The sequence below is a fragment of the Leuciscus leuciscus genome (genome assembly GCF_965113295.1).
Source record: "Leuciscus leuciscus genome assembly, chromosome: 17".
NCBI classification, from domain to species: domain Eukaryota; kingdom Metazoa; phylum Chordata; class Actinopteri; order Cypriniformes; family Leuciscidae; genus Leuciscus; species Leuciscus leuciscus.
In genome coordinates this window covers 18898661-18923108 of record NC_138741.1, presented here as the reverse complement: position 1 = coordinate 18923108, position 24448 = coordinate 18898661, and the positions used below count along the sequence as shown (strand labels likewise).

The following is a 24448-nucleotide window of genomic DNA, read 5'->3' as shown; positions in this document are numbered from 1 at the left end:
ACGTTTACTCTCACACTAACAAAAATACCTGTCACACCATCACACACAAAAACATCTGTCTCTCCTTCATGTAGACAATCATCTGCTTCACTGTCACAGACAAAAATGCCTGTCTCACTCACTCTCTCTTTCAAACATCTGTTTTACCTTCACACACACAAACATCTGTCTCACCCTCACACACAAACTCAAGCATATGTCTTACATTTTCATCTTTTCATCTTTTTTTTGAACGACCAAAATGACTGAAACAAACGAGTGTATGTTCAGAGTGAGACACAGTGTTAAACATCAGTATGTCTGGGCCCCATTAGAGGTGAATCACACTTTCAGTATGATTGTGCAGAGGAGTATTCCACAGTAGTGCGGTCCAAAAAGAGCAGGAAAGCAATGATTCATCACCAGGCCCAGCCTTGATTTCTCACTAACTAAAAGAAACTATGATGGGTTCCTCTAAAAACTATTTGATGCCAAACCTCCAAGTGGCTGTGACTCAAAAGACACATGGTCCTAATATCAAGAATGAGAGGGAAGGGATGCATTCCGCAGAGAAAAGGCAAGTACGTAATGAATGGGCAGAAGAAAGAGAAAGCTGTAAGGTATCTGGTTACACACGCTGTGTTGAACTTACTGACATGCTGACTCACCTGGCACACACTCCAGCTTTAGTAATGCTTTCTCACATACACACACATTTACTCATACAGTCATGATTCCTTCTTGCTTAGTCACTTCTATGAAGTTAGTCCCTACAGAAAAGTGTTAGCGTACCACCCCTATTTCTCTCTCTCTCTTCCACAATTTCTCTTCACGGTATGTCCGTAGATATTTGTGAAATTCTCTGCCCATATATGGGCGTCCCTGCATTATGTGCATTCCCAGACATATCACTGATTTAAACCTTATGGACCTTACCAAAACAAACGTTCATGAGTGTATGAAATATTTAAGGATTGTTGTTTCAATCTTCAAATGCCAATTAAAATGTTATTCCTTTACTTGAAAAGTGTGGCCTGTTCATCTCACACTTCACATTTCAGTTACAAAGATGTTTGCTCCATTTTGGAGTAAAAGCGATTCAATATTGCAATGAATGGTGTGAAGTTGATGTGACATTACCGCTGTCTCTGAGGTCTGTGTGCAGCATCTGTAGACGAGCACTTACTAGGACTTCAGCTGGCACTGAACGGAAATAGAAGTGCACGGCAGTTATGTTACACAAGTGTTGGGGTAATGAAGATATAAACAAGTCTGGAGTTCAGCCCCCTTTTATTTCTGAAGCAGGCTCAAAACATGACCCTTGAAAATGTCAGTGGCATTCTGTTCTGTTCCAAATGAGTCATTCTATTTCACTCTCTCACTTTGTTCTATTTATGTAATTTATTACGGTCATTACCCATGAGACTGAGAGGGAAGTAAACCCTGTTCCTGTTACACGTTCCCAGTCGCATGGCCTCTCCTGAGACAAAACCTTAAAACAGTCACTACAGAACTATGTACAGTGTTGCTGCTTGCTTTTTTAATCTGAATGTGATGATTAATGATAAGTTATTAATGATCTATGTGTGAATGTGTTTGTTTGTTAGTGTAGAGCATGTAAAAACATGTAAGAACAAATGTAATCAGATGTATTAAGTTTCACACTTACGTTTTGTTTTCCATTATATCCTGTTAGTTTCCTGTGTGAATTGATTAAGGAGCTGAACTCTTGGAGATCTCCTGTATAAAAATTAACCATGGTAATCATCTGGCCAAATACCATAGGTACTATAGTTATTGTTACAGCAATAATAATACAGTGGCAACTTGGAATTTACCATCAATGCCTTAGAAAAAAGTGAGGTAAAGAGCCTTAAATTGCATTAAACTTTCTATTCATCAAAGAATCCTGACAAAAATGATCAGTTTCCACAAAAATATTAACCAGCAAAACATCAATAATAAGAAGAAATGTTTATTGAGCACCAAATCAGCATATTTAGAGGATTTCTGTGGTAACTATGGTATTAGAATTTAAATTACAAATTTTGCAAAGATTTTATATACTGTATTTTCACTACACCAGTTTCCTTCCTCTCTTTCTTGCTGGAAAAGAATGTTTTCCTTTAGATCTGTAACTAAACGTGCTGTTCTTTTTTGTCCTCCTCTTCTCTCTCTCTCTCTCTCTCTCTCTTTCTCTCTCTTTTCTCTACAGCGATTCCTTTAATTGAATGTCCTCAAGGCTATAAGAGGCTGAATGCCACCCGCTGTATCGGTAAGTGCCACGGCTTGTTTCCGCTTGCGCATACATGCATTCACTATGCTTTTATTGTGTATTTTTGTTCCAGCAGTCAATGTGTGTACTGTAAGTTTGTGGTGCAACATTTTTTGTGTTTATGTAGTTGTGAAACAATTGTGATGATTTTGATTAGATGGATGAGTTTATGGCCCTGTCCCAAATGGCACCCTAAACACTCACGGTCTTCCTACGAGTCCGCACTTTTGTGACGTACAGTAACGCCGCTTTGACTGTCGGAAGAAGTCTGCTGCGGAGCTCGCTTCAGTGAGGTTTAAAACGGTGTCCCAAATCTATCACAGAGAAGACACACTTTCACGATTACGAGGACAGACAGGAGGAGAGACAGGTGGCATCTTTGATAGATCTTTCTAATCTATGTTGAAGTTGGATGTAATAGCCAGAGATCCAACATATCAGGGCCGACAGCCAGAAAGATTTCAGGGCTTTTGCTCAGCTTATAGAATCGAAGTGAAGTAACACTCATCCTGCCATATAGTGTTAAGTAAACTTTTGTTTAGCATGTGAATAATACTTCTTTATTAAGAATAATGAGAATGAGATAAAGCCAGATGTGTGATGGGGAGTGTATATTGCTAAGTTGTATATAAAAACAACCTTAATTAACTATAAAATTGCACACTTAATCATGTTTTGAAAAATCTTAATTACATAACTGGTCAAAAGTTTGGGGTCGGTAAGATATTTAATCTCCACACACCTACAGCCAAACACATCTGCTGTTAGCAGCCACCACCAGCTGCCTCAGTCTGCCAAACCCAGAGCTGAACCACAGCTAAAAGTGAAGTTGGCTGTGTTAGGGGGAAGTGCCCAGCGTGTGGCCTGGCCGCAGGCACTCTGGGTCAGGAGAGATAAAACCTTGATTAAGATAAATGATAAATTCATAAAACTATTAACAATAAGTTATAGTCTCTAATGAACTATCAAATAAGCCAAATGCCATTTTCGTATGAGGTATTGCTCTCATTAAAACTGCAAACTAAAACTTTTTGTTTATGGTCTGAAAAAGCAGAGCAGTTGGTCATGTGGTCTTATGTTGAGATCACTACATTTCTCAAGAGTACTATTTTTGTAGGTTTAGTGCTGCTTTAATTTCTTCACAGCATTTGCATAGCATGAGTAGGTATGTAGAACGTACCCTAGATAGTTTTAATAAACAGACCTGAAAGCACTATGGACTCCATATCTTAATAAATATTTCAGTATGTGCTGTTCTCTGAGGCTAGTTTACAACACTTCTTTAGCGCTAAGAGTGCCGTTAAGTTTGAACTTAATCATTATCCTGGTAACACAGCCCTGAGGGTCCCACTAAACCTTTGGCGCTTTTTTGCGTCAGGCCAAAGCTTTTACAGCGCAAGTAGATGGGTCTCCTGTGGTTAGGGTGTTCTGCCTGGCTCTGATGCTGCCGAATCTCTTCCTGTCATTAGTCATAACTTTTGTTCATTTTACTTTTAATCCCATTTTTTTGGTTCTAATTATAATTTTTTTACTTCATAAATGTATTTACTTTGAACTAATTATTGTTTTATTTTTTGCAACTAAGCTAAATTAGTTTAGCCATCTCTAATAAGCATAATTTACATAGAAAGAGGGATTTTGCATGGAAAAGAATAACTTTGCTTCAGTACTCATGGTGCAGTACTGTATCAGCACATTAGTGCCTTTTTAAACTGATTTGAGGGTGGTTAGTGAATTAGACACAGGTCGCTAAAATAATATGTACCAAAGTGAAGCAGTTGTTTTGTGAGTTTGCCCATTCAAATTTCTTTAGGTATCCATCACCATGCAGATTCACAGGTCATTACAGTAGGTGCATTTTGAATAGAGATGTAGGGTATTCTTGTATAATGGAGACATTTTGATGTCATAGCTGTGATTGACAACTCCTCCGGGCCGGTCTGTGTTCTGGTGCAGATGTTTGGATGCTTGAGGGATTGAGCATATGCCATCTCTGCATGAGAATCACTGTACCGGTAATCATGAACACATTAGCATTGCATTGGGACATGTGTTGGATCTGTGTCCCAATTTAAGTGCTGGGAATGATGACTGCCCACACCCTTAACTTGCACTCAATGGCCTCTTGGAGAAATTTTAGTGTGGTAAGTGTGTGTGTAAAAATGCTGAATGCTTTCTGTAGGGTTTGGGCTAAGAGATATAATGTAAAGTATATACAGTATAATATCATATCTATGGAGAGCCCTCATAAAACACTAAAACCCTGCACGCGTGTGTACGTGTGTACGTGTGTGTGTGTACGTGTACGTGTACGTTCCTTTTTCTGACTGATTCTTACAGTGATTGTAGATCATACCATATGGGTTTACAATAGCATGAATAAAGCTGTGAAGAAAATCAAATACATGTTTATGTGTGTGTGCTACAAAAAGTATTTTTATTTGTTAGTATTTTTGTCTTGTTTAAAAAAAAAAAGCAAACATCCTTAAAGATACATACTTATGAAGCAAAATTGTATTATGAATTATTGTCAGAAAATCTTGAATTAGGTTTATTTTTCTTACCCTTATTGGCAAATAGCTTTTCTTGTTTTAAGCATAAATCTAACAAAATTTAGTTTAGAGGTCTACGGCCCGTTCACACCAAGGACGATAACAATAATGAAAATGATAACTATAAAGTTTTACTAATTGTTCTAATTCTGTGAGAATAGTGGAGTTCACACCGTAACTATAACAATTACAACACAGAAGAACAATATCACTGGAATCACTCTCAGAACTTCTTTTTCCCACCAACATTGACAGCCAATAATAGTTTAAAAAGCTCACACATTTAAAGCACAGCAGACAACACAACTGTGTGCGTGCTTATAATAAACAGAACATTATCATCCGCTGGTGTGGATGCTAAAATAGTGGTTGTTATAGTTACCTTTATAGTTATCATACTTGGTGTGAGTGGGCCTTTATGCTTTAAAAGAAGAAAGAATATATATATATATATAATGTGTTTGCATCTCAAGCCTCTTTTCTTCTACTGTCTGCTACAGTTTATGTTTTTAAGAAAATTAAATGAAAAGTTCATCCAGAAAATTCTGTCATCATTTATTCGCCCTTATATGTCAAACTTGTATGACTTTCTTCTGTGGAACACAAAAGAAGATAGAAAAATCCCTTCTTGTTTTGACATGAAACATTCTTCAAAATATCATATTTTGTGTTCCACCAAAGAAAGATGAAAATGATTTCCTAATGTTTGTTATCACCCTCAGATATCGATGAATGTCAGATTCAAGGTGTTTGTCCCAATGGAAACTGCATCAATACCATGGGCAGCTTCAGGTGTATCTGCAACCCAGGATTTGTGCCTGACCCCTCCCTGACCACCTGCTTCCGTAAGTCTTCTCTCCTCTCCTCCTCCTCTCCTCCTCCTCTACTCCTCCTCTACTTCTCCTTCTCTTCTCCTCTCTTCTCCTCCTCCTCCTCCTCTCCTCCTCTACTCCTCTCCCCTCCTCCTTCTCCTTCTCCTCCTCCTCCTTCTCCTTCTCCTCCTCTCCATCTCCTCTCCTTCTCCTTCTCCTCTACTTCTCCTCTCCTTCTCTTTCTCCTCTACTTCTTCTCCTCTCTTCTCCTTCTCCTCTCATTCTCCTCTCATTCTCCTTTCCTCTCCTCTCCTTCTCCTCTCCTTCTCCTTTCCTCTCCTCTTCTCCTTCTCCCTCTCCCTCTCCTTCTCCTTCTTCTCCTCTTCTCCTTCTCCTTCTCCTTCTCCTCCTCCTCCCCTCTCCTCCTCCTCTCCTCTCCTCTCCTCTCCTCTCAGGCTAACTTGAATGGCTGATGTCTTTAGCATGTTCCTTCTGTTTCCATGTTTTTCTGCTCAAAGACAAATGTACCTACTCTACAAGTGTAAATGGATTGAGTGCATCTAATCACTTCAGCTTGTACCAGTAAGACGTGCTGATCAGTCTAGCTAGCAGCATGATTTAACTTGGCTTCTAACACTAACTGTGGCTGTCACATGAGCGGAAGATTGTCTGCTGTTCAGGCGAGGTTGAAATGTGCTGGAATCATTAGTGCGGTCGGTCAGTGGGGCACAAACACACTCAAGCTTTCTCTGTGATTTAATGAGGTAACCTAAGTGTGCTGTCTGTGTTATTGTGATAAATATAGAGGCCGATCCTTCTCCTGGAAGGCAGCATTTGCCAAATTATACCTCTGGAACACGCTGTCATGTCCTTTTTTTCAGAGAAGATAAAAGAGAGTTCTTTTAATTCTCATTTTAGCCTTCAGTCAATCAAGGTTTTTTGCTTATGTATACAGTGTATTTTGGCTGACAGTATAAGGTCTGTCAACATGAATCTGCTGTTATCTTCTATATGAAAATGTTAAATATATTATATTATATTATATTATATTATATAAATATTATATAAATATTATATTAGAGAAGACAGTTTACACATTGACACATCAGTTCTTTTACACATCAACACATTTACCCGAGAGCACTAATTAATTTAATGTCACATGACACAAACCTTACAAGTGTCAACAGTATTAATGATTAATGATCCACAATCTAACACTGGGTCTCATTCATTAATAATTAAACATATAAAATAGATATATTACCATTTAAAAAGTATATTAACGTTTAATATTTGGGGTCGGTAAGAATTTTTTTTATGTTAATGACAAATCTTTTAGGCTCACCAAGGCTGCATTTATTTAATAAAAAAAATACAGTAATAATTATAATATTGTGAGATATTGTTACCATTTAAAATGACTTTTTTCTATTTTAATATATATATACAAATGTTATTTATTTCTGTGATGACTAAGCTTAATTTTCAGCAGCCGTTACTGGAGTCTTCAGTGTCACATGATCCTTTGAAAATCAGTGATGAATGTATGCTATCTTCATCATGAAACATTCCTTTGAAAATCAGTGATGAATGTATGCTATCTTCATCATGAAACATTCCTTATTATTAGCAATGTTGACAATAATAAGAACAGTGTTGCTTAATATTTTTGTGGAAACAGTGATACATTTTTATTATTAGGATTCTTTGATGAATAGAAAGTTCAAAAGAACATTTATTTTGTTTTTGACTATGTAAAAGTCTTTACTGTCACCTTTGATCACTTTCATGCATTCTTTCTTAATAAAATAAATAAATTCTTACTAACCCCAAGCTTTTGAATGATGGTGTTTACTCATATACATACATATATTAATTTACTAATTTTTTCAGTAAACCATTGCCACTTTTCTGATTATGATTTTCGTATGTGGAAATGGAGAATGCTCTGCTATATTGAGAGTGTTTTTCACCCCATGATACTTGGTAGGGTTAAATAGATTTAAGATGAATTAAATTTTGATGTTTAATGTATTTAAGCAGATGTCTTATATCAAGTGCCCACTGATGTACTAAGCCTTGTAAATAACCTTACCTAAATGCTTCCTGCTTAACTGACCTCTCTGCACTGTTAGTTTGTATTCTTGTCCTGTGTTCTTTTCTATCTTGTGTCTGAAAAACTGTATCACTTTTCATACACGATCATACTCTGTCCCCTTCACTCTGTTTTAATGTGGTTATATTGGAGCAGTTGTTCTTTTGTTATGGCATTGTAGTTGTGCATAGATGGAACACAAGGTGAAGGGAATCTCTTTTCTCTTCTGTTGTTCTCTATTTCTCTTTCTCTTCCATGTTTGTGTCATACACCGTGCACACTCCTCCCCTCACTCCCTCCTTCCATCTCCATGGTAACCAGCCGAAACAACTGCTCTTCGCGAGGAGAAGGGTGATTGCTTCCGATTTGTCAGTCCGGGGAAGCAGTGCTTGCACCCTGTGTCCAGTCAGCTGAGTAAACAGTTATGCTGTTGTAGTGTGGGCAAGGCCTGGGGTCCTCATTGTGACCGCTGCCCCCTACCTGGGACAGGTAAGCTACCTGAGACACGCCCCCTATCAGCCCCACCTATTCCACTGGTATCATTCCCTCTCTGTCCTCCAATTCATTGTGGTTTGCATGTGTGTTCCACAGCTCTGCTACGTAGATGCTTTTACACGCCATCACTCTCTTTTTGTTAGTTCTCCTGTAGATATTTCGTTTTTCATACATGCATCTCACATTATTTTTGTATTTTCCTTCCTGTGAGACCTGCATTCGAGCAGGCACTAAATTAAGTGTCAGCATTTTGCTTTACAGTATTGGTTGGTAAGGAAAGTGTTTACACCCAAGTTATTGGGCAACAAGAATGATGCAGTCTCCATACATCCAATGCATTATTTTATATTTTTAAAATGACAAGTGTTTTGATCTTTTTGATTTTTGTTTAGTGTTGCTTTGTCTGAAAAATAATTACTCCTCCTTATTCATTTAAAACAAATTTAATGGCTTGATAGATAGATGGATAGATGGATGGATGGGATGCACAAATGGATAGATGGATGGGTGGACAGATGGACAGACAGATGGATAAATAGATGATACATGGATAGATAGACAGATAGATGATGGATAGATAGATGATACATGGATAAATGGAAGGATGGATGGATGCACGGATGGATGGGTGGACAGGCAGATAGATAGATAGATAGATAGATAGATAGATAGATAGATAGATAGATAGATAGGAGATAGATAGATAGATAGATAGATAGATAGATAGAATGTACAAACAGATAGACAGATTGATGGAAGGATGGACAGGTGCTGTGAATATGTTGGTGAGTGTTTTTTTTCTTTCTCTCTTAGCTGCGTTTAAAGACATTTGTCCTGGAGGTATGGGATACCATGTCACCACACCGTACATTTACAAGCCCAAACCGCCTAATGGGCACAGCCAGACAGATGGTCAGGGGCAGAGCAAGCCCATCATCACACACCAAGCGCCCGTGGACCCTCCCATGCCCTTCCCCACCTTACAGCAGCCTGTGGAAGCTTTCGGCATCACAGAGAGGCAGTTACCTGGTGAGTTGCACAAGTTATAGCCACACAGGACAAAAACTATGAATTACTTTAAGCTGCTCTATTTCTAAAGGGCTTTATCCAACTGAATTATGTCTGTGAATATGCAGACATTGGGTTTTGTATGTTTTATTTGCCTCATGCATAATATCACAAACATGTGTTAAGGAAATCTGCCCGAATTGGGTACAAGTTTATTTACATGATGGCCTGCCTGTATGCGCTTTTATGAAGGAGAGACACATACACACAAAAGCTATGCCGGCAAGAACTCTTTCACCCTCTTCCCTGTCCTTCTTTTCTTCTCTTTTAAATGTCATCACATGTACACTTGGCACCAGGCAATTGAATGAGACTTGGCATTGGTCCGGAGAAGACTGAGATCCAAAATGTAGCCAAGCCTCTGTTGTTCCTATAGAAAGTGAACACAGAACTGTTCTTTCTTTGGCATGAGGGATAGAGTCATTAGTATTGCTTCCACCTTGCAAAAACCAATGTCAAAGCTGATGAAGGATTCCAGAAGATCAGTGCATCACATCATATTTTCTCCTTTCACTTCTCTCGCACAAAATGAACTGCATAGATTTTTATAGCCTCTCTGCAAAAGCAGCCCATAAAAGCATTGCACTGCTGAAATGTGCGGTGGAGGTGGGCCAGGTTCAGAGAGAAAGAATTTGTCCTTGGGCTTTATTAAGTTTTGTCCTGTTGCTGGGAGACCGTTTCAAAGTCGTAACTAAAGTTGGTCCACTGAAGTTTACCCTCTTACACACTACATGACCAAAAGTATGTGGATATTTTATTTTATTTATTTTATTTTATTTTATTTTATTTTATTTTATTTTATTTTATTTTATTTTATTTTATTTTATTTTATTTTATTTTATTTTATTTTATTTTATTTTATTTTATTTTTCTGAATTCAGAAGCATTGTTGCCAGCACTACTGTATTGAATTCACATAAATGGTATGACTGTTTGTTTCACAGCTTTGTGTGACAGTTTTATTTTTGTGTTTTTATATGACGTAATGGTCTGCTGTACAGTTCCCACAGTTCCCCAGCAGGTAGGTTGGGTTTTATAAAGCAGTAAAAATCTGCTAAATATGCTGCACAGCTGATGCTGATGCTGATGCTGATGCTTTCACGCATACGTCAAAGCAGCGCTACAAAATGGCAGCTAAAACTTTCAAAAAATACATTCAAAGCATGACATCATCATGTCATCACTACTGCATGACTGCTCTGTGCGCTCGGCATTCTGCGTGTATGTCATTATGTGTCCTTCGCTTTGTGTATGATTGATGTGACTGTGTTTTTAATGTTCATATTTGTCCAGCCAATGTTAACATTTAGAAAAGTTCAGTTTTAAGTTGTAGTCTTTAAGATTTTATAGTTTAAGTTTTATGATTTGGTTGTCTAAAACTGTTAGAGAACATTTTCAAAATTGGTTTAGACATACAGTACAGTGTTTAGTTGGTTTGCACCTAAATGTCTCTTCAATTTATAAAAGATAGAGAATATATATTTGTTTAATTATTTCAAAAGGACATAAAAAGTAAAAAGCACTCTTGATTGGAGTAATTAGGGAAGATCTTTCTATGTAGTCCGGTCTTTGAGACTCTTAAATGGCTCAGTTTAGGAAAGCATGGTTTTCAGGTGTGATAAGGAGGCTTATTTGAATGTTTCTGTTCTGTTTGTGGGAAAAAAAGCATTTTATTTTACCCCCCAACAGCATATGATTTTTAAAAATGAAAAGTACTTGGTTCCTTAGACTGCCCCACTTGAGGAACCCTTTGAAGAACCTCTAGGCACCCTATCAAAAAGGCAGTTCTCTGAGAAATGAACAAAATGAAAAACATAAGCTCCATCAATAACTCCAAAGTCTGTCAATGGTTCCACCAGTAACCCTGTCAGGTTTTGTTACACTTGAAATGTATATTAATATTTGAGGATCCTTCAAAGGTGGTCCTGTGTGGTTTTCTGAAGGGTTCTGCCAGTGTGGCAATCTGAAGAACACCTGATTTGTTCCGCAAGTACCTCAATTTTTACAATTTAAGGGACAGTTCTTATAACTAAATCGAGAGGGTTTCCATGTGTTTTGTGTGTGTGTGTGTGTGTGTGTGTGTGTGTGTGTGTGAGAGACAGAGAGAGAGAAGAGGGCATGGTTGCAGATCTGTGAGATTGCATATGGCTTTCTTCCACTTAACTGACTCTGTCCCAAATGCCACCCTAAGCACTTGCGGTCCATTTCCACACTTTGTTGACATATCTCTGCATAGACTATGAGATAGTAGTTTACACCAGTGCGGCCTTGTCTCAAGTGAGCGCTCTTGAGAAACTTTATGAAACTTAAAATTAGAGTGTGCATCAAGTGTGCCATTTTGGGACAGGGCCTAAGATATTTACCGCTCTGCCCACTTTAACACCCCATCCAGTCAGAGCAGAAGCAGCTTACCCCTTTGCTTTAGTTGCCAATAAATTTGCTACAGTATATCTCTTTGTGGATCAGTCAATTACTGTGTGTGTCGTTTCTCATCTGTTTGAAGGAGTTTTTTACCCACATGAGTGTTGATAGTTCAGTAGTACAGCCTGGACAGGCCCAACTGTCACCTGGGGTATCTACAATCAGGATGGAGCCTTCCCTCTCAGGTCTCAGTCCCACTTGTACTGCACATGCATATTCCCATAAAGACCTCTTCACCTCTTTAAATGTTAAAGTCAACCCACTGGTTTATGCAAAGATTTCTGAAGTGCTGTTTAAATTGAGATTACGCAATTCAATTCAAATGTGTAGAAGTGACCTCAACTAACAAATCCAGATGATGACAAAGATGGGTTGATCTGTGATCAACTGCTGTGGTGCCAGATGTTGGACATGTTCAGTTTTTGTTTATCATATTGAGAGATCTAGCCATTTTGATTGTTTGTTTTGTAGCAAATCTTGTTCATGGCATGTATGTATCGGGATTGTGGAATGTCTTACATCTCTTTTCTTTCTCTTCTTATGTTGCCCCATTCCTTGTCACTCTCCAGAGGTGGTGGAGAAGGTGTCACCACCTGCTCCAGTAGCAATTCTGCCCTCTAGAGAAAGTCAGAACATCTCCCCAACACAGCTGGCAGGTGAGTCTCATCTATCTATACATGTACTATATATTTGGGATGCACAATTTTACTGATACTGTAAGTGCATATATTAATGTTATGACCAATAACTGATAAATAGTCCATATTCAAAATATATACTATTTTGTATAAATAAATAAAAAATTATACACTAAAACTAAAATCAATAATTTAAGTGCTAGAAACCTCTCTCTCTTGTTTCCCTCTGGGCATTTTTCAAGATAGCAAAAATGCGAAAGTGACCTTGTTCTTTTCTCTCTCTCTCTCTTCATAGAGATTGATGAGTGTCAAGTGAGACCTGATATTTGTGGTGCAGGAATCTGTTATAACACTGCTGACAGCTACACATGCATCTGTGACGACGGCTATAGAACAGACAGTGAGGACACCACATGTGTAGGTGAGAGGTCAAAGGTTAAACTATATAAACAATATTGATACTGTAGTTTATCTTTTATCACTACCAATAACTGGAATTTTGATTCAACACAGTGGTTATTTTGCTTATGTAATGCATCCATGAATCCACCATAAATCTATTTTATATTGTCAGTCACTGATTCAACTGTAAAGGTATTTTGAAAATGTTGTAACTATTTTTGTCCACACAATGAAAGCCAATGGGGTCCAAAACTAAACCCCATTGGCAAAAAAAAATAGATTTTTCACAATACTTTCTTTAGTGTTCCACCGAAAAATGAAGTTCATTCAGGTTTGCAATGACATGAGAGTAAATTATATGGTAACACTTTATTTTTATTCACTTTATTTTGATGATCCCCTTCAGACATTCTGTTGACTATAAGTAACGTTGCACCTACATGTCAACTAACTCTCATAAGAGTATTAGTAGTTGTGGCAAGCAGGACGAGGCCGAGAGCCGTGTGAACGGAGCGAGGCCAGTGGCGCGAGTGTTAATGAGCATTACCAGAACGCAGCACCAGTCTCGAGTTTCTCACGGAGGAGCTTCGAGAGCATAAAAGGAGGAGCGAAGACAGTGAATGATGAGAGAGGGCCAGGCCTTGGAAATTTATGTTGTGTTTTTTTATGTTTTAATGCGGCAGTCATCCGTAAGGGGTTTGAGACCGGTGCGGCATGCAGGCGACGCTCATTAACACTCGCTGCTTGCCACAGTAGTGTATTGGTATCCTGTCTACTAATACACTTTATTTTGATGGTCCCCCAACAGACATTCTACTAACTTTGCAAGTACATGTCAAACTTATTCTCCTAACCCTAACCCCTTATTCTACTTACCCTACCTCTAATAGTCTACTAATACTCTAAATGAGAGTTAGTTGACATGTACTGTAGGTGCAACATTACTTTTAGTCAACAGAATGTCCAAAGGGGGCAATCAAAATAAAGTGTAAACAATGAGAACAGAATTATAATTTTTTTTATGAAAAAGGCTTCTTGGTCACAATAACGTCACATCTAATAATCTAAAACAAATTAAATGAGCTTCAGGCAAAACCAGGAAAATATTTAGTGACTACACATTTTTTTTGTAGAAATGGAGTCATTATGTGGAAGAATGACTATTTATATATGGTCTTACTCCTTTTCTCTTCATCAGACACCATTTTTTTGTCTATACCTTAGTCTATAATTTTATAGATTATAAGACGGATCCATTGATTACCTGATGATTATTTCTGACAGATGTCGACGAGTGTGCGGAGAACCCAAGTCTGTGTGCTAATGGTCACTGTCAGAACACTCCAGGCGGATTCCTGTGTGCGTGTGATTCTGGCTTCATGCCTCACGAGCAGGGCACCAGCTGCTCCGGTAATTACAATACTCTGTCCCATATAAACTCACCCATGTGCACTAACAAACTGAGTCAAAGTAGGGTTCACAATAGGCCCTATTGGACTGGTACATATATATTTACTTTTTAATTTCTTCACCTGTTCTTTTTTTTTATTTATTTTTTTATTATTATTTTTTTTTGTATCTATTATTTATTTTGTGGGCATGTTAGAAGTGAAAAAATGGCCTGTTTGGAGCTCTGTATCTTTCCTCGTGAGCCATTACCAGTTTTCTCCTTCACTTTCTTGGCTCTTATTTTGATCCAGACAGATCAGCACTCATATGAAGTCTGCTTTTGGTCTTGAACCGCAATGTGGTCTTCTAAATACAGGCACAGCTCTTTCTCAACTCCAAACACATCCTGTGTGTGTGTGTCATTAGCTGGTTTTCAGGGTTTGCAGACGAGGTAGAAACCACCTCCCTGTGACACACTTTGAGGTTTGTGGAGGAAGAAGAGAGGTATTATCGTACCCTCAACCGAGTCACCCAAATACCTCAGTGCTGCCGCTGCAGATGAGGAAATGTTCACAGTACTTGGAAAACACATCTTCTCATATTAGGAAATCCAGAGTACAAGACATCCGGAAGCTTTTGCCCAGAGTTACTCATTACATCCATTTAAACTGATATGGCCAGCACATTGGTTTCTCTGGTTAACAGGTTTAACTGTTCCAGTAATCTGTTCCAGTAAACTGGTTTAACTTTTCCATTTAGGAATTTGTCCCATTTTTTAGATCACAATCTAGAATTAGTGAAACTGCTACGGAATGGGGGCGTTTGTTTGTTTGCTCTAAGCTAGCCTATGAGACAGATTACTTTTACAGATTGTACTCTTTGATTATGCAAGATACTGACCATTTCATTACTTTTCAGTCTCTCCAATTTGTTAAATGACAGACTACTAATAGAATCACAAGCCAGATTCGAACCTCTCCCATTTGAGCACCTCAACATGCCCAGAACACAAATTTTTGGGTTACTGACAATGCAGCTGTCTCATCTAATGTAAAGCTCTTTAAAAATCTGTTGCTGTTGTGATTAGGTGATGTGTTTTCACACTCTAACTGTTTTATTATAACACATCCATTCAGTGTAGAGATGAAGTGACTTTGGATGCCGTTGGAAGCAGTAATAAAGGTGAATGAATGGTTGAATGTGTAGAAGGAAGCAGGCATGGTGCCATCGTACATCATGGCATCGCTATCAGAGTGGTTTCGCAGTTAAGATGGTTTTCTTCAAGTAACTTCATTAATAATGGTGTAACGGAGAGATGGAGAAGAAAATTAGCTTTTGTCGATCATTTCCTGTTCTCCTCACAGTGGGACAGCAATAACACCCATCCATTAGAACAGACCCTCCTATCAAACCTTCACAGCTGGCACGTGCAGACCCTTTGCTGAATGTATATCATGAACTCGTGTACTGATTTTGAGTCCTGGTTATTTCTTCTTATATCTATGTAGATATCGATGAATGTCAGGATGGGACAGTGTGTCCATCTGGTCTCTGCTATAACACTCTGGGCTCTTTCATGTGTTCTCCATGTCCGGATGGGTTCGAAGGGAGAAATGGCCAATGTGTTGGTAAGAAGCAATTTTTTGTTTGCTTATATACAATGTGTTTAGCACAGCTACTTTTTGACAAATGAGAGGGCCTTTATATATGTGACCCACAGAGGTGTATTTCTTCAGATGTATTGTGTTCTTGACCTTCTCTGTGCAGATATAAATGAGTGTTTGGATGAAAGAGTGTGCGCTCATGGTCAGTGCTTGAATCTGGAGGGCTATTTCATCTGCACGTGTGATGAAGGGTTCTCGCTCACTCTTGGTGCCAAGGCCTGCACAGGTACTATCCGTTCACAGTTTAGCAAGATTTTGTTCATCTCTATGTGACTGTCATCTCTAGTGATTTTTTTTCAAGTTGTTTTGTTTTTGTTGTCTTTTTTTGTTGTTATGTGTTTTGTTTGGTTTTGTCTAGTCTTGTTTTTTTGTATTTTATTTTGAGGTGTTTCATATAGTATGGTCAAGTCAAGTTTATTTGTATAGCGCTTTTCACAATACAGATTGTATCAAAGCAGCTTCACAGTACTAAATTAAAATAATACAACAAAGTTTGTTTCAAGAGGAATTTATTGATTGATAAAATTAAATTAAATATCCCCAAAATATCCCCAACTGAGCAAGCCAAAGGCTTGTTTTTGTTTTTTGTCATTTTGTTTGCAGATTGCTCAGCCTTTTACTTGGTTATGGGTTTACATGGGTTTTATCTGTTACAAACAAAAACAGATAAAATGCAAATGAGCAACTTTGTGTGTCACAGACATTGACGAATGCCAGGATGACAACGTGTGCACCCAAGGTCACTGTCAGAACACAGAGGGGTCATTTATCTGCAACTGTGAGGCCGGCTTTATATTGTCGTCCGCAGGAGACCAATGTGACGGTACGAAAGTGTGTGATATGTATTCATGTGTTTATGTCATGGGACTGTGATTGATTGTATTTGTGATGTTGAGGGTTCTGATGTTTTTACAGATGTGGATGAGTGTTTGGAGTTACCTCAGACCTGTGATGGTGTGGGGCAGTGTGTCAATATCTTGGGTTCTTACCAGTGCAATTGCCCACAGGGATATAGACAAGTCAATGGCACCAGCTGCCACGGTGAGACAATCCATCAAACAAACTCACACATACAGCACAGAGGCTGTGTTTGGAATAGGATATTATTATACTACTCTTAGTGTTTCTGCAGAATGTAGTACACTACCATTCAAAGGTTTTGGTTAAATGTTTTAAATGTTTTTGAAAGAATTCTCTCACATTCACCAGGGCTGCATTAATGTGATCAAATATACATTAATATTGTGAATTATTACAACTTAACAGAACTGTTTTCTATTTTAACATATTTAAAATGTTATTTATTCCTGTGATGGTTAAGCTGAATTTTTAACTGCCATTTTTCCAGTCTTCAGTGTCACATGATCCCTCTAAAATCATTCTAATATGCTGATTTGGTGCTTAGGAAACATTCTTTTATTATTATCATTATTGAAAACAGCTGTGCTGCTTAGTATTGTTGTGGGAACGGTGATCCATTGCTTAATGATTGTTTAATTAATAGAAAGCTAAGATTATTCTAATAAAATTAGAAATTCTATTTTTTGGGTAAATCTCTTTACTTTCACTTTTGATCATTTTAATACATCCAAACTTCTGAGCGCTAGTGTGCATTTACGTATTTAGCTGTGCATTTTGTGAATTTTCTTTGCTTACAGCACATGGATGAGCTACAACATTTGCCAAAATGTGAAGTATACAGCAGTGTCCTGTTGAAAAAAAGAAAAAAACTCATCAGTTTTAGAGAGGTTTTTGGCGTTTGTCTGCTGATCAGGCTGGGAGACCAGCTGGCTGCCAAGCTAAACACCACCTTGGCCAGGCTGGGAGATTAACTTTAAACCAGCTATGACTAGAAAACCAACTAAGGCTGGTTTGTGTGTGTTTTTTTTTTTTTTTAAGCAGGCAGCTCAATGCTTGGAAAACTGTTACCCATTATGCAAAGCGCATGACCTGATCTCCTATTTCCAGTGCAATGGAAAGTGACATTAAGCCTGGTTTCTAGCTCTTTTTTAAGATTGGTTGAGTGGACTGCCAAAAGTTTGTAATTTTCACACTACATTACCTTCAAAAATCTAATTAACAGTTTAATTTCCAGGAAGATAACTGGATACCACTCCCTTATTAAACATGGAACATACAGTAGACGACTACTAATGTTTTAATATATATTATTGTATAATTCATACTATTTTATGTACTACTTTTATAAAAATAGAAAGCAGTATCCCATACATCATAATGTAAGGCTTACACTGTCACTGATTTCATCCCTCCATCCTCATAGATGTTGATGAGTGTGAGGATGAGACACAACTGTGCGTCCCGAACGGAGAGTGTTTGAACACAGAGGGTTCATTCCTGTGTGTGTGTTTCGTCGGCTTTGAGCCCACCAGGGATCCGCCTGGCTGTGAGGGTATGTACACACACACACACACACACACACACACACAAAAACACAAACATATTCTCTCATCAATGCATCCTGCTGTGGTTTGTCCTGATTCTCAGCGGTGCTGTGTTGATATTTATCTGATGTTTAAGCTAAATGAATCTGTAGTTTTGTCGAAAAGCCCCAGTGTTTGGCAGCACAAGAGAGAGTGAGAGAAAGAAAGGGATTGTGTGTCTAATGTGTTTCACATATGAGCCAATGTTATTTTTCCTCTGGTGGGACGTTTGTGCATGCTCCCCGGGCCCAGTGAGGTGCCAGAGTTGGTTTAAATGCCCCGTCCAGCAGTAAAACGGGGAGAAGGAAGCGTTTGAGCTGGATGTCTAGACAACAAGAAATATTCTTTTAAAATGGCCCACTTAAAACCAATGTGTGTGTGCTGGCTTTTTCAGATGTAGATGAATGTGTGGATGACACCAGATGTGTAAATGGGACCTGTTCAAACACTGAGGGGTCGTATATCTGCCACTGTGAAGGAGGCTACCGCCTGGAGCCAACCAATCATGAGTGCCAGGGTAAAAACCTATAGAATCTAAAACAATTCACTTTTTCTCCCTCCACCCTGAAGCTTTTTGCTGATTGGTTTATTAGTAAACTGATTGGTTGGTTGTGCTTTCTGTCAGATATTGATGAGTGTGCTGACTTGGGGACATCTATTTGTGGGGGTTGGGCCTGTCAGAACACACCAGGCTCTTACCGATGTGAGGTGCCCTGCCCACCTGGCCTTTCCCGAGGCGAACACGGCAGCTGCATCGGTAAGTGCCCAATGGCACCAGTTTCAGCCGTGATGTCATCGCCTTAGCTCCACCCAGCTAGCATTGTTGCACTGCACATCTCCATATTCTTGTTATGACCTGTTATTCTTGTAGAGCTGTTTCTTTTTCTTGTGTGGCTTTTTCTTGTATTGCAATTATGTTCCCGATCAGACCCATCATTCCATGTTGAATTTAGTAACTGTTATAGGTCCCACATTATATTAGATGTCTTTAACTACTATGTACTAACATTTAAATAAATAATTTAATAAAATGCACTTATTGTGTAGATAGATGTTTTTACAATGTACTTACATTTAAAAAATATTACCTGCATGTAATTACAGCTGCAAATATTTTCTGTAATTACATCTATAATTACACTGTTGGCCCCCTTCCCTTATCCCTTAAAGCCAGGAACACACTACATGACTGTCAGGCCGATTATTAATTAATTTGGTCGTTACGACTGATCATGCTCAAACGGACCGAGTTTTTCCCAGTTGCGCTCAGTCGATGTTTAATATTTGCGACTGGTATTGGCGACTATGCTGTGGAGACGCATTCCCTGTCAAACATCATTCATCCTTATTTTTCGTAATTTTGTCAAACACATATTTTTATGTGCCTTTTGTAATATTTCATAAGTTAACAATGCAAGTGAATAGTTTTTTTTAGGCTCCTTTTTTTGTTCGACCTAGAGTCTAATAAAAGTTAATCAGAAAAAAATGAAATGGTACTGAGCTTATGTAGGCTATATACTGTAACTGTACTTGTTTCTGAATATATATTAATTTAAATAGTCTAATGAACAACAACAAAAAAATCACAAACATGACATTTGTGGGAAAATTTTTTTTTATGTAATATGTATACACTTTAATTTATGATTAATATTATATTAATAATTATATTATATAATAATTATATTAATATGATGAGGAAATACAGCTTGAAGTCATGCTTTCAGAGTTTCCAGTGTTGGTAGTCCCGTTAAATAGTATTGGGAGTCTTGTACGTTTACTGTAGACTGATCAAATGAAAATGAAAATAACAAAATTTAAAGGGCTTCTATTCCAGAATAAATAAAGCAATATTTTATAGTTTGTTCTTACCGGAACCTGGTAACTCTGGAACCAGAACGAATAAATAGCCCAGTGTTTTGGCTCAGAATGAACCAATTCGTTTTTAATCCCTGATTTGAGAATAACAGTCTACATTATTGCTTGATTATAGTAAAAAAAAAATATAGGCGTCTATAGGCGATTCATTTAAAAAGAAAACGTGAAAGAGAAACACAGGTTAAAAATTCAAGTTATGGCAGGGTTTTTCCATTTTTTTTTACTGCACAAATTGCAAATAAGTAGCATCAGCTGTATGTTAACATCCATGTTTTTTTTCGGTACAAGATCTCACACAGTTGAGTTCGGCAGAATGTCCCATTGTGACTCACCTGTCATTAAGTGTGTTGTGTATTGGACTGACTCGGTTCTTAGGTTTGTTCTCTTCTCTGACTAAAATCTGCTCAAGGCGATGGAAACCGTATTAAAGTGTGTTGTGTTCAGTCTTAGAATGTTTCAGCTAGTCGTTAGTGTGTCCCTGGCTTAACTCACCCAAAACCTACCCATACCACCAAACCTGTCCCTAATTAATTCTTCCATTCAGAAAGATTGTAATAATATTTCTGGATATTGCTATTTTTACTGTATTTTGATCAAATAAATGCACCCTTTGTGGGTTTTTTTTCTTTCAAAACCCCAAACTTTTGATTAGTAGTGTATGCGATTTTAGAGCTTCTCTCATCCATTCATCTCTGGCCCAGTTCAGCACGCAAAAAGCTCTAACATCTCCTGCTTTCTGTCTTATTGTCCCTCCCTCCCTCGTTCTAGACGTAGATGAGTGTTCTCTGAATGAGAAAACCTGTGGAAGTCATGGTGCTTGTCAGAATACAATAGGCTCCTTCAGCTGCCAGTGTGACCAGGGATTTAAGGACTCTCAGGATGGACAGGGCTGTGTGGGTAAGTTTTTTTCCCCCTCCTAGTTTCTGTTATTTTCATTCTACAATTTAGAAGTAGACATAAAAACTGACAGTTTTCAATTAATGATCACTGCTAGAAACCTAACTTAAACTCAACAGCTAAGGTATAGTCATTGCTTCTTGTTTGAGGGATAGTTCACCAAAAAAATGAAAATTCTGTCATCATAAATTACTAAATTACTTTCTTTTTCCCCATGAAACACAAATAGAAATATTTTACACTTTCACATACTCAAACCTGGTGCAACACACATCTTCAAGCACCAAGTTTGAAAGTGTGCAGCATGAATGAAATGTAAAAGTGTCACAAGTGAAATGAATACTACAAATTGACTTAATTACTAACAAACACTGGAGAAAATTAAACAGCAACTTAGATGAGATCGGACAAGGACTAGAATGAAACTCAGGGTTTAAATACACAGGAGCAGACAAAAGGAGCTAATGGAGCTCTCTTTGACTAATTAATGACTAATTAATCATTAATTAGTCAAAAGGAAATGACAAAAATGACTAATTAATGAGTTACATAGGAAACAACCAAGGAAATCATAACAATAATGACAGGGAGACAGTACTGAGTCAAAACATACAAAACAAAACCATGACCCTGCAGAGGAAGGAATAATTTAAAGTAATGGGCTTCAATTTTGGTCTATTACTCACACAAAGCAAATGTGTGACTTCAGAAAACTTATAGCGCACAATTTATGTGGAGTTTTTGAAATATAGGCGTTTTTAACCTTTTTGATGATCTGACAGTCTGATCTCAGTCAAGTGTACATCATTTTAAGGTCACCATGAAATCAAAATTGACCATTCTTATATACATTATATATATATATTAGGGCTGGGGGAATTAACGCGTTAATCTTTGCGATTAATTTGAAATGTTTAACGCGTAAAAAAAAAAAAACGCAATTGACGCAGCACTTTTTTTTTTTTGCCTCGTTTTAATGATTTCCTGTTGCGTCTGCTATTAAAAAGGCCGAAATATGCCGTCCCGCCCCTCCATGTTCGGCGGTCAGGTTTCATTCTCGGGCAGCTTTCATGAGCGGGTCTTTTCCGCTCGGTATGTGCGTCACGCGCGCGTGAGTGTGTGTGTGTGTGTGTGTGTGTGTGTGTGTGTGTGTGTGTGTGTGTGTGTGTGTGTGTGTGTGTGTGTCGGTCGGTCGGTCGGTCGGCGCGCTCTGTGCTCCGCGTGCGTGGGTGCGTGGGTGTGTGTGTGTGTCGGCTCGCTCTGTCGTTAATGGCCCAGCAGCGGCGAGCTCTCCGTTCCGTGTGTGTGTGTGTGTGTGTCGGCGGCTCTGTCGTTAACGGCCCAAAGGCTTCAATCATGTACTAAGCACTGGAAAAGTAAAGTCCACTCAAGTAACGTGAAATTTCTCTGTTGACTTCTGTTTGCTGAGCTGGTATAGCCATGCTGGGCAACAATGGTAAAATGACCTGCTCTGATCACATGCTCTGGTAATAATAGCTTTGTAGGACTATATTTTGTTTTAATAATTATTAATATAATAATAATAATAATCTGTTAAATTGATTATGTTGATTGATTATTGAAAAAGAATAATATATTGATATATTGATGTTTAATATTTTAATATAGGGCTATTTTCTGTTCCCTTTTTTTCCTGTGTTGTTTAATTAGGTGATTCTAAGTTTAAATATTGATGATTACAAGCTTGGGGGAAGCGCAATTAATTGCAATTAATTACAGAAATTGTGCAATTAATTAGTTAATTTTTTTTAATCGATTCCCAGCCCTAATATATATATACATTTTTTTTTTTTTTTTTTTCAGAATCTTGCAGTGTTTACTATAATTTACTTATCTGTGCACAGGGCTTGACGTTTAACACCCGCCAAATGCGGGTGAATTTCAGTGGTGGGGTGTAACGCAGTCACTCCTACGAGCCAATTTGGCGGGTTGAAGTTTGTATATAATTGTAACAAAGTTAGTTATGGGAAGGAGGAGGCGGGAACCGGCGAACATTTAAAGACTTTTAATAAATAAATAAACATACAAAAATGAAAGTAAAGAACAAAAACGGCCCTTGTCCTGCTCGCCACAATAATATATAATTTTTTTAATTGTAGTCTTTTAAAAAGGCATCTGAAATAATAAAATAAGTGCAATGTAGTGTTGTCAAAACTGTGGATTTTTTTATGCATATCGAGACTGAAATATCTTCACGCTTCCAATACTCATTTTGCGCAGAATAGACACACGATACCAGCTGCACTTTCTCGCCCTCTCTCAATTTCCCGTCATGTAGCTGACACACAAACCCGCATCTCCTCACTCACTTTCATTTGCTCCAGATTAATATTGTTGCTGTTACAGGGCTTGAATTTTGGCATGGGATTGCGCGCATCATTTTACTAATTCCCGCAGATTTTGTGCTCACATCCAAAATGCGTGCACATAAAGCCATCTTGAGTTTGTTTTGGTTGCCTTATTGCACTTACTGTACACAGTCAAGTAGACGCAAAATATTTTCAAAATGCCGGTCTTGGCGAGTATTCACATAAACAGAGTTATTTATGATTTAAGTGAACTTAAAGAGTTGAGAAAGGAAATTTTTGTGTTACAGTATAATGGATCTGTGCGTCAGGTCTTAAAGTGACATTTAAGCCTATTATACCTGTGCTGACAAACTGCCTGGGAGCTCCTCAGTGGTGAAACTCCTCCTCCTTCAATCAGTGGAGAACCAGGTGGAACAAATCTGAGGCAATCTGAGCGTGCCAGTACCTGGCTCTGTTGTTGTCTTTAAACCACAGTGAAAGGAGCATTTATAGCACCACTAGACCAAGGAAACTTCATCTTTGTCATCAAGGTGACTGTGCAAAACCAAGCCCTCCACAAAACGGTGAAGGACAGCCGGTAAGCGCCTTATTGGCCATGTTTGGCTAGACTGACTTAAGCAGTGCAGTGCAAATGATACTCTGGAAAACACAGACTCTTAACTCTTGTTGACTTTGTTGGGACTCTTACTTTGATGTTTGTAACTTCAAATGTTGTTTGGTTTTATCAAACAAGTGGGGTATAAAGGAAAAGTAAGAAAAGCCAAATTCATTGTTTGACAAAGAATGTGTTTGAAATGGTTAAAAGTAATTTAAACTTTGTAGAAATCTTAATAAACCAAGTTCTTAATTTAGTAAAAAATGTATACTCTAAAGATCTTTGGCTAAAAATATAATGAGATCTATTAATTAACCTAAATATTTTGAAGGTAAAAAAGTTATTTGGCTAAAGATACTTGGTTAAAAGATAAGAAAATATACATTTTGAAAATTAAAATACCAACTGATTTGTTTTGGTAAAGCATATCTAGTTGTGTGGCTACAATGATACCTTAGAATAATTCTTTATTATGAAAATACTGCTTAACTACTGATTAGAATAAAAATGG

The 24448-nt window shown here is 37.9% G+C and overlaps 1 protein-coding gene across 3 annotated transcripts in view; it reads left to right on the top strand.

The window, feature by feature from the left end:
* ltbp1 (latent transforming growth factor beta binding protein 1) overlaps positions 1 to 24448 on the top strand; it is a 95238-nt gene that overhangs the window by 48110 nt on the left and 22680 nt on the right. The window contains exons 9-25 of one of the 3 annotated variants that reach the window (XM_082143018.1): positions 2195 to 2254; positions 5529 to 5651; positions 8038 to 8205; positions 9025 to 9240; positions 10281 to 10300; positions 11783 to 11885; positions 12270 to 12356; positions 12634 to 12759; positions 14025 to 14150; positions 15638 to 15757; positions 15897 to 16019; positions 16494 to 16616; positions 16709 to 16834; positions 18078 to 18206; positions 18632 to 18754; positions 18863 to 18994; positions 20884 to 21012. In XM_082143018.1, the coding sequence (XP_081999144.1) occupies positions 2195 to 2254; positions 5529 to 5651; positions 8038 to 8205; positions 9025 to 9240; positions 10281 to 10300; positions 11783 to 11885; positions 12270 to 12356; positions 12634 to 12759; positions 14025 to 14150; positions 15638 to 15757; positions 15897 to 16019; positions 16494 to 16616; positions 16709 to 16834; positions 18078 to 18206; positions 18632 to 18754; positions 18863 to 18994; positions 20884 to 21012 (2034 nt within the window). The remainder of the gene's footprint in view (positions 1 to 2194; positions 2255 to 5528; positions 5652 to 8037; positions 8206 to 9024; positions 9241 to 10280; positions 10301 to 11782; positions 11886 to 12269; positions 12357 to 12633; positions 12760 to 14024; positions 14151 to 15637; positions 15758 to 15896; positions 16020 to 16493; positions 16617 to 16708; positions 16835 to 18077; positions 18207 to 18631; positions 18755 to 18862; positions 18995 to 20883; positions 21013 to 24448) is intronic. The other 2 variants (XM_082143020.1, XM_082143019.1) reach the window with 2 other exon arrangements.